This window comes from Erpetoichthys calabaricus, chromosome 2 (genome assembly GCF_900747795.2).
Source record: "Erpetoichthys calabaricus chromosome 2, fErpCal1.3, whole genome shotgun sequence".
Classification (NCBI taxonomy): domain Eukaryota; kingdom Metazoa; phylum Chordata; class Cladistia; order Polypteriformes; family Polypteridae; genus Erpetoichthys; species Erpetoichthys calabaricus.
In genome coordinates, this window is record NC_041395.2 from 22,068,394 (window position 1) to 22,081,933 (window position 13,540).

Below are 13,540 nucleotides of genomic sequence, written 5' to 3' on the forward strand. Positions count from 1 at the left end.
TTTGTCCAGTTTTCAAGACTTTATTGTGTATATGTTTTCTGCCCAGTAGTAAAAGTGAAAGTTAGGTAGTGCCATGCCACCTTTTGCCGTAGATATTTGTAGAGTCGTCTTTTGGATTTGCCAGTGAATGATGTTATGATTAAGTCCAATTTCTTAAGGAATTGTTTGTTTATGTACCGTGGGATACTCTGGAATAGACAGAGCAGGCTCCTGTAGTGAGGATGTTCATCTTGACAGTACTAATTCTCCCTGCTAAGGTGAGATGGAAGGAGAAAATCTTGTTTGGTTGTATCCACAGTACTTCCAGAATTGTATTTACTAATGATAGTAATCCTCAGATATTTAAACTGTTTTGATATTATCATTGAAACTGAAAAGCAAACTTATAATTAACAAGATTTCTAGTTTCATAATTAAGTTTTTCTAACAGGTTTAAGACTAATGGCAGAGGTGATTGTGGGTCTGATATATAAAGCATCGTATTGTGGTTTTTCTGTTCAGGTTATTCTCTGGTAATCCCCTTTATATCTGGTTTCAACCACAAATGAATAGCCAGTGGCTCCATGGCTATTGCAAAAAGCATTGGTGATAGTAGGCACAGTTTCTTTTGACCCTGAACTGGATTGTGACAGATTAATGTTATCCTTTTCGATTAGTAGGTTAGCGTATAAGGATAATGAAGGTGCAAATGACCTGACCTGAAGATAGACTTGGCTCACTGTGTCCCCGTAAGCCTGTAAAAAAATCCGGTGGCACACAGGATCAGACGAACTCTATAAATGTATTGGGAAAAATCTCCTAACCTCAATATTTTTTTTTTCTTGTTTCTTTCCTGGCATTTCCACTGTCTTTGGCCACAGGATTCTTATAGAAAACAAGTAGTAATCGATGGGGAGACATGCTTGTTAGACATTTTGGACACTGCGGGTCAAGAGGAGTACAGCGCAATGCGAGATCAGTACATGAGAACTGGAGAGGGCTTCCTGTGTGTCTTTGCCATCAATAACACCAAATCATTTGAGGACATTCATCAGTACAGGTGTGTATTCTGGGGGGCTTCTCAAGGTGGCTGTTGACAAGCCACAAATCGGGTACACAGTCACCAGTGAGGAAAATAGTGGATGGTAATGATGAGGGGTGGGCCCGGTATTGGTGTGGTGGTTGGGGGATGCAGCCATCCAGCTCCTTTTACATTGGCTGACTGTGGTGTCTGCATGCTCTTCCTGAGCCCACCTGGTGTCAAGACACTTTTCAAATACCGGTTTGCTAAGGAGATTTATAGGACATAAACCTAAAAGGTCTTATAACTGTAAATGTGCGGAGTATCTAATAAAGGTGTATTAGAGAGCTGCAAAGGAACTCTAAAGAAGAACTGGTAGATATTAATAGTGTCTTTCCCCATAGCACCAGTCAAAGAGACTTTTTGGTTATTATTGGAGCTGCAAGACGTTAGCTGTCTAATAGAGGCTTCTCAATCGTGACATTGACATTAATTAACCTATAGTCACATCCTTATCACTGTATTCAGCTACAATAAGATCCTGCAGTGCGGGTGAACCTATTGGTTATTCTGGGTCTTTCATAGCATACAGCCATGGAGAAGTGGGTGGATCTACTCACCTTGTCCTTTGGAGCCATATTGATGGCAATGAAACACGTGAAAAAATGAAAGGAAGAGCGATTAAGCAGCAAATCTTTCTGACAAGCTTTCAGTCTGATTGCCATCCAGTTCTTCAGATCTTTTTGACTGTTAAGTTGCCCATGAGATAAAACTGAATCTGCGAGACAGATTCCTGCTTTGAATTAAGTGCGTTTGTATATAGCACTGTCGCACAACAGCGCTCGGAGGACATCTTGACGACTCTGTCGAGGTAAGACAAGCAAACACAGTGCCAGGGTAAAATCGATTGCTAACCACCTCCCTCTTCTGTCTTCCCCTGCAAAACAGAGGAAGAGTCCCGGGATGGGCCGTGAAACTTGAAGATCTTGGCACCACTCAAAAGTGGGGAAAAGATAGGAGACCTCTTGAACGTTCAGAAGAAAAGGAAATGAGTGGTCAGGTGAAGTCCAGAAAAAGGAAAAAAAAAATGGAGACCTGGGCACAAGAGAAAAGAAGAGAATGTAGCAACTCATATTATTTTGTTTATATATTTATATAAATATACAGCTCAAAAAAATTTAAGGGAACACTTAATCATCCCAGTCTAACACCAAGTCAGTTCAGGCTTCAGGGATATCAATCTGTCCAGTGAGGAAACAGAAGCAATTGTGAATCAACTTCACTTGCTTTGGTTTAAATGAAACTGACTACAGGTGACCTGAAGAGGCCACAACAAGACAACCCCAAAAAGGAAATGGTGGCCACAGACAAGTGCTCTTTCCTTATCCTTCCTGACTGATTCTTCTCTAGTTTTGCGTATTGCTAGTGTCCTTGTCACTGCCGGTAGCATGAGGTGTTACCTACAGCTTGCACAAGTATTCCAGCTCCTCCAGGATGGCACATGCATATATGTCGTCACAAGAAGGTTTGCTGTGTCTCCCAGCACAGTCTCAAGAGCATGGAGGAGATACCAGGAGACGGGCCGTTACATGAGGAGAGCTGGACAGGGCTATAGAAGGACAATTACCCCAGTAGCAGGACTAGTATCTGCTCCTTTATGTGAGGAGGAACAGGAGGAGCACTGCCAGAGCCTACAAAATGACCTCCAGCTGGATACAGGTGAGCATGTTTCTGACCCAACTGTCAGAAACAGACTCCATGAGGGTGGCATGAGATTCCAGACATTCTTTAGTGAAACCTGTGCTCACAGCCAATCAGTGTGCAGCTTGATTGGCATTCACCAGAGAATACCACGATTGGCAGCTCCGCCACTAACACCCCATTCTCTTCACGGATGAGAGCAGGTTCACACTAAGCAAATGTGACGGACGTGAAAGAGTCTGGAGACACTGCGGTGAATGTTATGCAGCCTGCACCATCATCCAGCATGACTGGTTTGGTGGCGGGTCAGTAATGTTATGGGAAGGCATATCCTTGACGGGTTGCATAGACCTCCACGAGCTAGGCAGTGGTACCCTTACTGCTGTCAGGCAGCAGAATGAAATTTTTAGAGCCATTGTCAGACCTTTCACTGGTGTGGGGGGCCCTGGGTTCCTCCTGGTGCAGAACAATGCCCGGTCTCATGTGACCAGAGTGTGTAGGCTGTTCCAGGATGATGAAGACATTGATGCCATTGACTGGCCTCTGTGTTTCCCAGACCTGAATCCAATTGACAACCTCTGGGACTTTATGTATCAGTGCATCTGACGCCATTAAGTAGCTCCACAGACTGTCCAGGAGCTCAGTGATGAGGACAATGCCCGTCCTCATATGACCAGAGTGTGTAGGTTGTTCCTGGATGATGAAGACATTGAGGCTATTGACTGGCCTGCACGTTTCCCAGACTTGAATCAAATTGAGAACCTCTTGGACGTTATGTATCGGTTCATCTGACGCCACCAAGTAGCTCCATAGACTGTTCAGGAGCTCAGTGATGCCCTGATCCAGCTCTGGGAGGAGATCCCCCAGGACACCATCTGCCGTCTCATCAGGAGCAGGCCCAGACGTTGTCAGGAGTGCATACTTACACATGGGAGCCATGCACACTACTGAGTCACATTAGGAGTTCTTGTGATGAATTTCACACAAGTTGGATCAGCCTGTGATTTCAGTTTTTGACTTTGATTTATGGTGTGATGTTGAATCGGCCCTCAGTGAGTTTGTGATTTTGGTTTCCATTGACTGTTGTTCTATCATTTTGTTCTCAACATGTTACACACGAGTACTCAGTGAAGATTATTTTGTTCATTGAGAACCGATGTGTGATTGAAGTGTTCCCTTAATATTTTTGAGCAGTGTATTTTGTGGCTGTGTATAGAAATGATAATTTGAAGCACCAACCAAATCATCCCGTTTAATGAAAAAGCAAACATAAAGGTGATGCCTGTGATGGTGGTGCTCTGTCCTAGCTTTGGGCTAAAGAAAACAAATAAACAAAGGTCTCTAACTTCTTCGTCTGATCACTCTTCGACTGAGTCACTTTTTAGGCAGATCTGACAAGCGACACGCACCAAAATGTCTGGTGGCTTTGTTCTCGTGGGGCCAGAAGGAGCGGGGCTAGCTACACTCACTGGGTGGATTCTCAGAGCTGCAGTGAGAGAAGGAGAGCATAGAGTTAGCAGCAGCGCCCCCTTGTGGTCCGGCAGGTCATTACATACCTTGACAGAGCCAGTGAGGAGATCCATAGATGCGCATGTGTAACAATATTTATATATACAAGATCGTCGTGCCCGTCAAGGACGGGCTGCAGGCGAGTTGTATCAGTGTTGCAGGGTAAAAGTCATTAAGTGCAAAATTATTTGTACCATGATTAAATTTAGTAATAAAATGTTTTTTGTTATTTGTGCCACATGACGAATCGGGATTCGAACCCAGGCGGACAGTAGGTGGTGTTAGGTCCTAACTTTGTTCCGGCATCCGGGATCGAACCACCGACCAAGGGTAGTGTGCACTCTACCACCTGAGCTGTATGGATCTTAGTTCCAAGGCAATAATAAACATAATGAAAGTTGTTTCTAGTTTAAGTCATGTATGAAATTGTTACATGCCATAAAATGAACGACTTATCTTTATCAAAATAAAATTATGAATCATTAACACAATAAATGCATACTTAACGAATACGTAAACTATGTTTATTCAAGTAATTAAGTGGATATCCCTGGGAAGCAGGTCTTGCAGAGGCTCTTCGACGTGCGTCAGTGTTTCTTGGAAGTTGAGCTTGAATTTCAGACGCATTTGCTCGACTTTCTCGAGTTCGAATGCGATCTTGTTGACGCCTTGAATTTGGATCTTCCTCGTTTTCATGAAGTCTATTTTCACGTAGTCTTTGTCGCTGTTGCTCCCTTCTTTCGACAATTTCACCTTCAGTTGCATTTAAACGATTCTCTCGTTGTCGTAAACATTCTTGTTCTCTTCTCTCAACAATTTCAACTTGAGTTGCGTTTGACCGACTTTCTTGTTGTCGTTGCCGTTCATGTTCACGTCTTTCAGCAACTTCAATTTCAGTGGCAGTAGAACGTTTTTGTTGCAATCGCAGACGCTCAATTTCGTGAACCAATTGTGTTTGTTCTTCCGTGCAGTTGCTTCTGTAAGCTGCAACTGGTTGGCATTCATTTTGTCTCTGCTGCGAGATTTGAACACTCTGCTGCTTGTCGTACTGCATGTCGCTGTTTATTCCACAGTTTTTGTTCTTCAGTAAAAATTCTTTTTGGTTTCTTCGTTTTTGGCAATTCTTGAGGTGTAGTTTGAGCACTTGAAATATCCAAAATCTTATTTTTTTTTGCATTTTCGTCTTCTTCAGTCAAGTGACTTCCTTCAGATTTTCTTTTAATCCAATTGGTCACTCGCTTTCCAGTGCTTCGTTTTTTATTTTGTTGTTGAGGCAAATGTGCAATATTCAAATTGTTTATGGTCTTTTCTTGGGTTTCTTCGTCATTAAAATGCAAGCTTGTTTCTTGTCGATCTCCAAAATTGATATTTTCCATTGTATCAAAATTGGGAGCCCTTGGATCTCTAGAATATCAGCCAATCAAAACACTGACGTAAACGTACCAACCAACCAACCAACCAACAGACAGACATGCTGAAATATATATATAGATATGTGGATGGTGTATATTTGTTTTTTTAGTGTATATAAAAGGTTAAAGTGCCCTCTTGAGGCTGGGGGTGCAGTGCTGCCTCAAGCAGAGGAGTTTAAGCATCTAGAAGTCTTGTTCATGGGTGAGGGAAGAAGGAAGCGGGAGATTGACAGAGTGGTGTCCACAACTACAGTTGTGCTTGAAAGGTTGTGAACCCTTTAGAATTTTCTATATTTCTGCATAAATATGACCTAAAACATCATCAGATTTTCACTCAAGTCCTAAAAGTGGATAAAGAGAAACCAGTTAAACAAATGAGACAAAAATATTATACTTGGTCATTTATTTATTGAGGAAAATGATCGAATATTACATATTTGTGAGTGGCAGAAGTATGTGAACCTCTAGGATTAGCAGTTAGTTTGCAGTTTAAATTCGAGTCCGGTGTTTTCAATCAATGGGATGACAATCAGGTGTGAGTGGGCACCCTGTATTATTTAAAGAACAGGATCTATCAAAATCTGCTCTTCACGTCACATGTTTGTGGAAGTGTATCATGGCACGAACAAAGGAGATTTCTGAGGACCTCACAAAAAGAGTTGTTGATGCTCATCAGGCTGGAAAAGGTTACAAAACCATCTCTAAAGAGTTTGGACTCCACCAATCCACAGTCAGACAGATTGTGTACAAATGGAGGAAATTCAAGACCATTGTTACCCTCCCCAGGAGTGTTTGACCAACAAAGATCACTCCAAGAGCAAGGCGTGTAATAGTTGGCGAGGTCACAAAGAACCCCAGGGTAACTTCTAAGCAACTGAAGGCCTCTCTCACATTGGCTCATGTTCATGAGTCCACCATCAGGAGAACACTCAACAACAATGGTGTGCATGGCAGAGTTGCAAGGAGAAAGCCACTGCTCTCCAAAAAAAACATTGCTGCTTGTCTGCAGTTTGCTAAAGATCACGTGGACAAACCAGAAGGCTATTGGAAGAATGTTTTGTGGACGGATGAGTCCAAAATAGAACTTTTTGGTTTAAATGAAAAGCGTTATGTTTGGAGAAAGGAAAACACTGCATTCCAGCATAAGAACCTTAGCCCATCTGTGAAACATGGTGGTGGTAGTATCATGGTTTGGGCCTGTTTTGCTGCATCTGGGCCAGGATGGCTTGCCTTCATTGATGGAACAATGAATTCTGAATTATATCAGAGAATTCTAAAGGAAAAGGTCAGGACATCTGTCCATGAACTGAATCTCAAGAGAAGGTGGGTCATGCAGCAAGACAACGACCCTAAGCGCACAAGTCGTTCTACCAAAGAATGGTTAAAGAAGAATAAAGTGAATGTTTTGGAAGGGCCAAGTCAAAGTCCTGACCTTCATCCAATCGAAATGTTGTGGAAGGACCTGAAGTGAGCAGTTAATGTGAGGAATCCCACCAACAACCCAGAGTTGAAGCTGTTCTGTATGGAGGAATGGGCTAAAATTCCTCCAAGCCGGTGTGCAGGACTGTTCAACAGTCACCGGAAACGTTTAGTTGCAGTTATTGCTGCAAAGGGGGGTCACACCAGATACTGAAAGCAAAGGTTCACATACTTTTGCCACTTACAAATATGTAATATTCGATCATTTTCTTTAATAAATAAATGACCAAGTATAATATTTTTGTCTCATTTGTTTAGCTGGTTTCTCTTTATCTACTTTTAGGACTTGAGTGAAAATCTGATGATGTTTTAGGTCATATTTATGCAGAAATATAAAAAATTCTAAAGGGTTCACAAACTTTCAAGCACAACTGTATGTGGACGGGGATGTCGAGGTCTTGATTTACTAGTCGATTTATGTCCCTGTCCTCATGGGCACAGGCACAGGGTAGTGACTGAAAGAACTCCATCTCAGGTACAAGCGGTGTAAATGAGCTTCAGGGTGTCTGGGCTCAGCCTTAATGATAGGATGAGGTGTGTAGACATTTGATGGAGGAGACAGTTGAGGTGGTTTAGGCATCTGATTAGCGAGTCTCCTGGATGCTTCCCTGGAGTGGTGTTTTGGGCATGTCCACCCAGGAGGAGACCTTGGGCCAGACACAGGACATACTGGAGAGTTTTTGTCTCTCTGCTGTCCTAGGAACACTTTGAAAACCAAACCTCGTCCCCACACCCAAGGAGAAGTTGGATGAGGTGGCGGGGATAATGGATGCTTGAGAATATTTCCTCCAATTACTGACATGGCGACCCTGACCTGAGCAGAAAATGGATGGGGGGGAGTCTCAGATCCCCAACTCAGAACACAACTACACTTCACACAAGTGTTGGATCAGTACTAAAATTTTGACTTTTGTATCAATACCAGCTTTCAGACCTTGTTATCAGTTCCAAAGTAAATGCTGGATAACTACAAAACCCCCACATCTTACACCAGCCATCGTGGTGCATAGCGCCATCGTGCCACAATACACACATCTTCCCTTTTGATTGCCGTGAAGTCCCGAGTGCATTGAAGCAGGTGGAGGTGGTCCATAGTGAATTTCTATTCATATCAAAGTGTATAGTTGTGTTTCATGAAGTCTACGAAGTGGACTTTTTCCTCAACTGCAGTAGCGAGTGTCAAGAGAAGCAGGAGCAGGGGAAAATCTTGAAATGCTAGTACCACACTGTTACTTTTCCAGTACCGATATACCGCAAAACCCTACTTCACACAAGTTCCTGGTTTGAAAGTCCCTTTATTCAAGGCAAAATACCTTCAAAACAGGCTTCTTTCTTCACTATATAATTCTTCTGAAATCTTTTCCATCTTCCACTCTTCTCTCATCGTCTTCCACTCCTCCCCAGGTGAGTTTTGTCGTCCTCCTCCTCCTCTGACTCTGACTTGCTGGTTGAAGTTGAGCAGCCCCTTTCCTGGCTGGACAACTCCCATACAGCCCTGCAGGTGTCCAAATGGGAACCTCATCAGAGGGATGCGGCCACCTAGTGGAGGTAGTGTGTCTCCATCCTTCCATTATGATGGCCCGAGGAGGAAAGGGAACACCAACCATCCTGGATGGGGTGCCCTTCATCCATGCTGTCCATCCATTTGAAAGTTTCCTGGCCAAGTAAAGGGATCCCTACTTTCCATCCCATGATACATGTACTGTATCATTAAGCGTGCGGCCATTCCATGTCAGCTGTCATGTCATGTTTCAGCCAGGGTCCTCAATGGCTGGGTTTCAAATGTCACAGTTTGGTTTGTTTTGTTCATTTCTTTTATGGTAATAGCATTACTTATTAAGTTTCGCAATGCCAAAGTGTTCTGTGGGTGGTCCTCCAAGAGGCGGGGTCACCTGTCCATCATCACAGGGGACTGCTGTGAGCCCTTTAAAGGCAAGGACCCCTCACAGTCCCTTGCGGTTCATTGTGAATGTGCTAGTGTTGGTGAGTTGTGTTGGATTTTTGATTTTTTCATTGTGAATTTTGAAGTCTCCCCCCTTCTGCTCTGTTTTTTGACAACTCTCTGGACTATTGCACCTTGTTTCCCTAGCCTTGCCACCCCAAAATATCCTGGTGTGCCTTTTGTGCTATTTGGAGCTTCACTATTTTTTATGAAAACTAAATCTCTATATTTATGGACATTTTATGTTTGCCGTTCACATAACTAGTTGGGGTTTGGTAGTTTCTCCCATCTAGTGGGCAATTTGAAATATTTTGGGACATTGGTGCTTAGAAACTCTCTAGTTCATAACATGAGCATTTTTGGTATTTCCAGAGATTTCTTTGTATTTTGAACTTTTAACGTTTATAGGCCTGTCTAGGCCGAAGCCTGCAAGTAGCAGTTTGGGAGGAGGCAGGTTTAGAATTAGATGGTGTGAAGGAAAAGTGCCAGACTGTATAGTCAGGCACTTTTTGAATAGAAAGCACACTGTTACACCAGTTGGTATAGACAAGTGAACTATTATAAAGAAAAGAGTAGAAGAGTCAAAGTCATTCTGCCACGTTAATGTCTGGACCTAAAATCAGTTCTTTCGTCAGAGCTCAAATGTTATACAAACATTTACCATCAGAGAAATGAAGCTTAGAGGTCTTAATATGTATGATTTGTTTTAGCTACATCTACTGTACATTATTCAAATAACATTCGTCAAATTCTGGGGTCTGCGGTGGGTTGGCACCCTGCCCAGGATTGGTTCCTGCCTTGTGCCCTGTGTTGGCTGGGATTGGCTCCAGCAGACCCCCGTGACCCTGTGTTCGGATTCAGCGGGTTGGAAAATGGATGGATGGATGAAATTCTGGGGTGTTGAAACTTTCTATCTGAGGCAACTTTGAACATTTGATGTGAACTTTTTTAGACATGAAAAATTTTAATAAATGACTCTTGATGTCATTGTTATTTAGTGTGGTCTTCGATATTCTGTTACCAGACACAGCTAAGCAGTCTGAATGAGGATTACATAGAGACAGGAAACATAAAAATGATGGGGACATTTTACTGTAAACATTATAAATTGTTAAGCCTCATTAGCTTAATTGGATTGTTTATTGACATGTGTGTCATCCTTTTTCTTCCTCTTCATCTTTTTCCACTTCTATGTGGGGTCTTTGTGCTTGATCATCATTCTCCACACAGCTCAGTCCTGCATCTCCTCGTCAGTCAAGTCCTTTTCCTTCAGATCTTCTTTGACTTTTATCCATCCACCTCCACTTTGGCCTCCCTCACCTTCTCTTCCCCTGGACTTCCATTCCCATCACTCTTTTGCTCACATATTCATTGTCTCTCCTATTAAGCTGTCCATACCACTTCAACCTATTTTCCTGCAGTTTCTTAGATTTCTCTCCCACGTTCGTTGCATCTCTGGTTGTCTCATTTCTTACTCTGTCATTTTCTGTAACTCCACACATCCATGTCAATATTCTCATTTCTGCCCCGTCCAACTTCTTCTCCTGCCCTCCCTTTACTGTTCATGTCTCAGCTCCACACATCACCACTGTATTTAAAACCTGACCTTTAACCTTCACTCTAATTTTTCAATCACACAAAACTCCTTATACCCTCTTCCAATTGTTCCATCCACACTGCACTCTGTAGGTTATCTCTGCATCTAATTCTCCATCTTGGGCTTCCACTGATCCTGGACATTTAAACTTACCCACGGTACTTACTTTCAATAGCTCTTCCTGCAGGCTAACATCTGAATCCTGATCATCATTAAACCTCAGATATTCAGTCTTCTTCCTATTTATCTTCAACCCTCCATCTTCCAAAGCCTTTCTCCATTTTTCCAACTTCCTCCTGTTTGGTGCTACACAACACAATGTCATCTGCACAAAGCCTGCACCAGGGGGATTGGTCTTTTATCCCATGACCCAAAACATTCCATAAGCAAATCAAAAAGGTAAGGACTTCAAGAAGATCCCTTGTACAGACCTACTCTGACAGGGGTCATCCATGTCTTGATTAATCCTCACATACTTCTGTGGTCTCCTTTCTCTCTCCTTCACTTCCAGACCTCTTGACGTGACACTCTTATCATAACCATTCTCTATATCACCATTCTCTATATCAGTAAGCACCATATGCAAACCTTTCTGTTTTTCTCGATGCTTCTCTTTCAGTTGTCTCAATGCAAAGACTGCATCAGTTTTTCCTCTTCCTGACATAAAACCCAACTGCTTCTCCCCGATGGTGGCCTTTCCAAATTTTGATTGTGTATGTGACATCAACTTTATCTCTCAATAGTTTCAACAATCCTGAATATTGCCCTTCTTTAACCCTACTGTTCCACCACTCCTCTGGTATTCTCTCCTGTTCATAGATCTTCTACAGTTGATCCAACAACACATCTACTCCTTCTTCTCCTAAACTCTTCCACACTTCTCCGGTCCTGTTGCCTTTCCACGTTTCATACATTTTAGTGCCTGCTTTACTTTCTCCCTCCTTTTTTTTGGTACTAGGCCTTCATTTAGGACTCCATCCCCAAATACTACTGTTGGATTTTCTTTAATCAACAGCTTTTCAAAGTAAATCTCCCATCTATCTATCGACGTATGTTTATTATTATTTATTACGGTCACTTAGGACAAGTGTGGGCCATGGCTGCACCAGGAATGCTTTTGGTTTCATGTTTCATTTGTTTTTGTGTTTGTGCAGGGAACAAATAAAAAGAGTGAAAGACTCTGACGACGTTCCCATGGTCCTTGTGGGAAACAAATGTGACCTGCCGGCGCGGACTGTGGACACGAGACAAGCTCAAGAGCTTGCAAGGAGCTACGGCATCCCGTATATAGAAACCTCAGCCAAGACCAGACAGGTAGGAGAGCCTTCAGTTACTTTTATGTGAATGAATATTGGCAGTGCCGATGAATATACTGCTATCCCTCCTACCCCCAACATGAACATCTTTACTTCTGAAGGACGCTTGTAACAAGTTTTTCTTTTCATACCGATGGCCCGAATGTGCATGAACTCAATTCAAGCTGCCAACACAGACGTGTGGATGGTCTGCACTGATTTTGAACAAAGGAATAATAGCAGCCCTCTGAGACTAGAGCCTATGTCACGTTACACGACCTTTCCAGCGATTTTCAGTCAAAACCTTCATTTACACAGTCTTAGTGAGTAAGAGGCAGGCATGGCGTGCTCCCGTGAAGACCTGTTGTGTAGAATGACACACTCCATCTAGTCTGTAACTCGCTCCGATAAAATCAAAACAGGCCTTAAGGGTGGGATCTGTGCGCATGAGAGCTGACCACCAACGAATGCTCATCTGAAAGTACAATTCATATAATGCAGGGACGAGGAATAAGGAACGTGACTGCTTTTAATCACATACAGACGAGAAGCTTACCTGTCTGATGTCTTGTGTATTACGTACAATGACAGAATGGAAAAAAAGGAAACAAGACTGAGAATTCAGCTGAACTCCAGAGCCTAACTGGCAGTTATATTCCTGAATAAAAGCACACTTGTTTTGTTATACAGTACTTGTACCTTTTGTGAAAGTGTTTATTTGATATTTGGACTTCAGCCTTCATACGTTATACACTTCATGAATACATTTTGTCAATTATTGCTAAAACATGAAAACATGGGGCTGTGCAGTGGTAGCGCTGCTGCCTCACAGTAAGGAGACCTGGGTTTGCTTCCCAGGTCCTCCGTGTGTGGAGTTTGCATCTTCTCCCCGTGTCTGCGTGGGTTTCCTCCGGGTACTCCGGTTTCCTCCCACAGTCCAAAGACATGCAGGTTAGGCGCAATGACGATTATAAATTGTCCCTAGTGTGTAGTTGGTGTGTGGGTTTGTGTTTGCGTGTCACCTGCAGTGGGCTGGCGCCCTGCCCGGGGTTTGTTTCCTGCCTTGTGCCCTGTGTTGGCTGGGATTGAATCCAGCAGACCTCTGTGATCCTGTAGCTAGGATATAGCGGGTTGGATAATGGATGGAAGGATGAAAAACATTTCTGTTTTAGTTTTGTGTTCAACAATCCCTGTCTTGCATTTCATCCTACATCTACACTGATCGTTGTAGACACAGATCCCACATGAAATGTATGCATTCCAAATGACAATATATTATTTACCCTACACATCTCCAGGCACCTCACACCCAGATAAACAGACTTGAGCTAACTACTAAGAGGACTATTTAATTTATGTTAGGTAGAATGCCCAGAGGGGACTGGGCGGTCTCGTGGCCTGGAACCCCTACAGATTTAATTTTTTTCTCCAGCTTTCTGGAGTTTTTTTTGTTTTTTTCTGTCCACCCTGGCCATCGGACCTTACTCCTTTTCTATGTTAACTAATGTTGTCTTATTTTAATTTCTTATTTTGTCTTTTATTTTTCTTCATTATGTAAAGCACTTTGAGCTACTTTTTGTATGAAAATGTGCTATATAAATGTTG

At 42.7% G+C, this 13,540-nt stretch overlaps 1 protein-coding gene across 1 annotated transcript in view; it reads left to right on the forward strand.

Moving 5' to 3' along the window:
* LOC114645688 (GTPase HRas) overlaps positions 1-13,540 on the forward strand; it is a 133,267-nt gene that overhangs the window by 107,533 nt on the left and 12,194 nt on the right. Inside the window, exons 3-4 of the mRNA XM_028793511.2 lie at positions 861-1,039; positions 11,795-11,954. Coding sequence (XP_028649344.1) covers positions 861-1,039; positions 11,795-11,954 — 339 coding nt within the window. The remainder of the gene's footprint in view (positions 1-860; positions 1,040-11,794; positions 11,955-13,540) is intronic.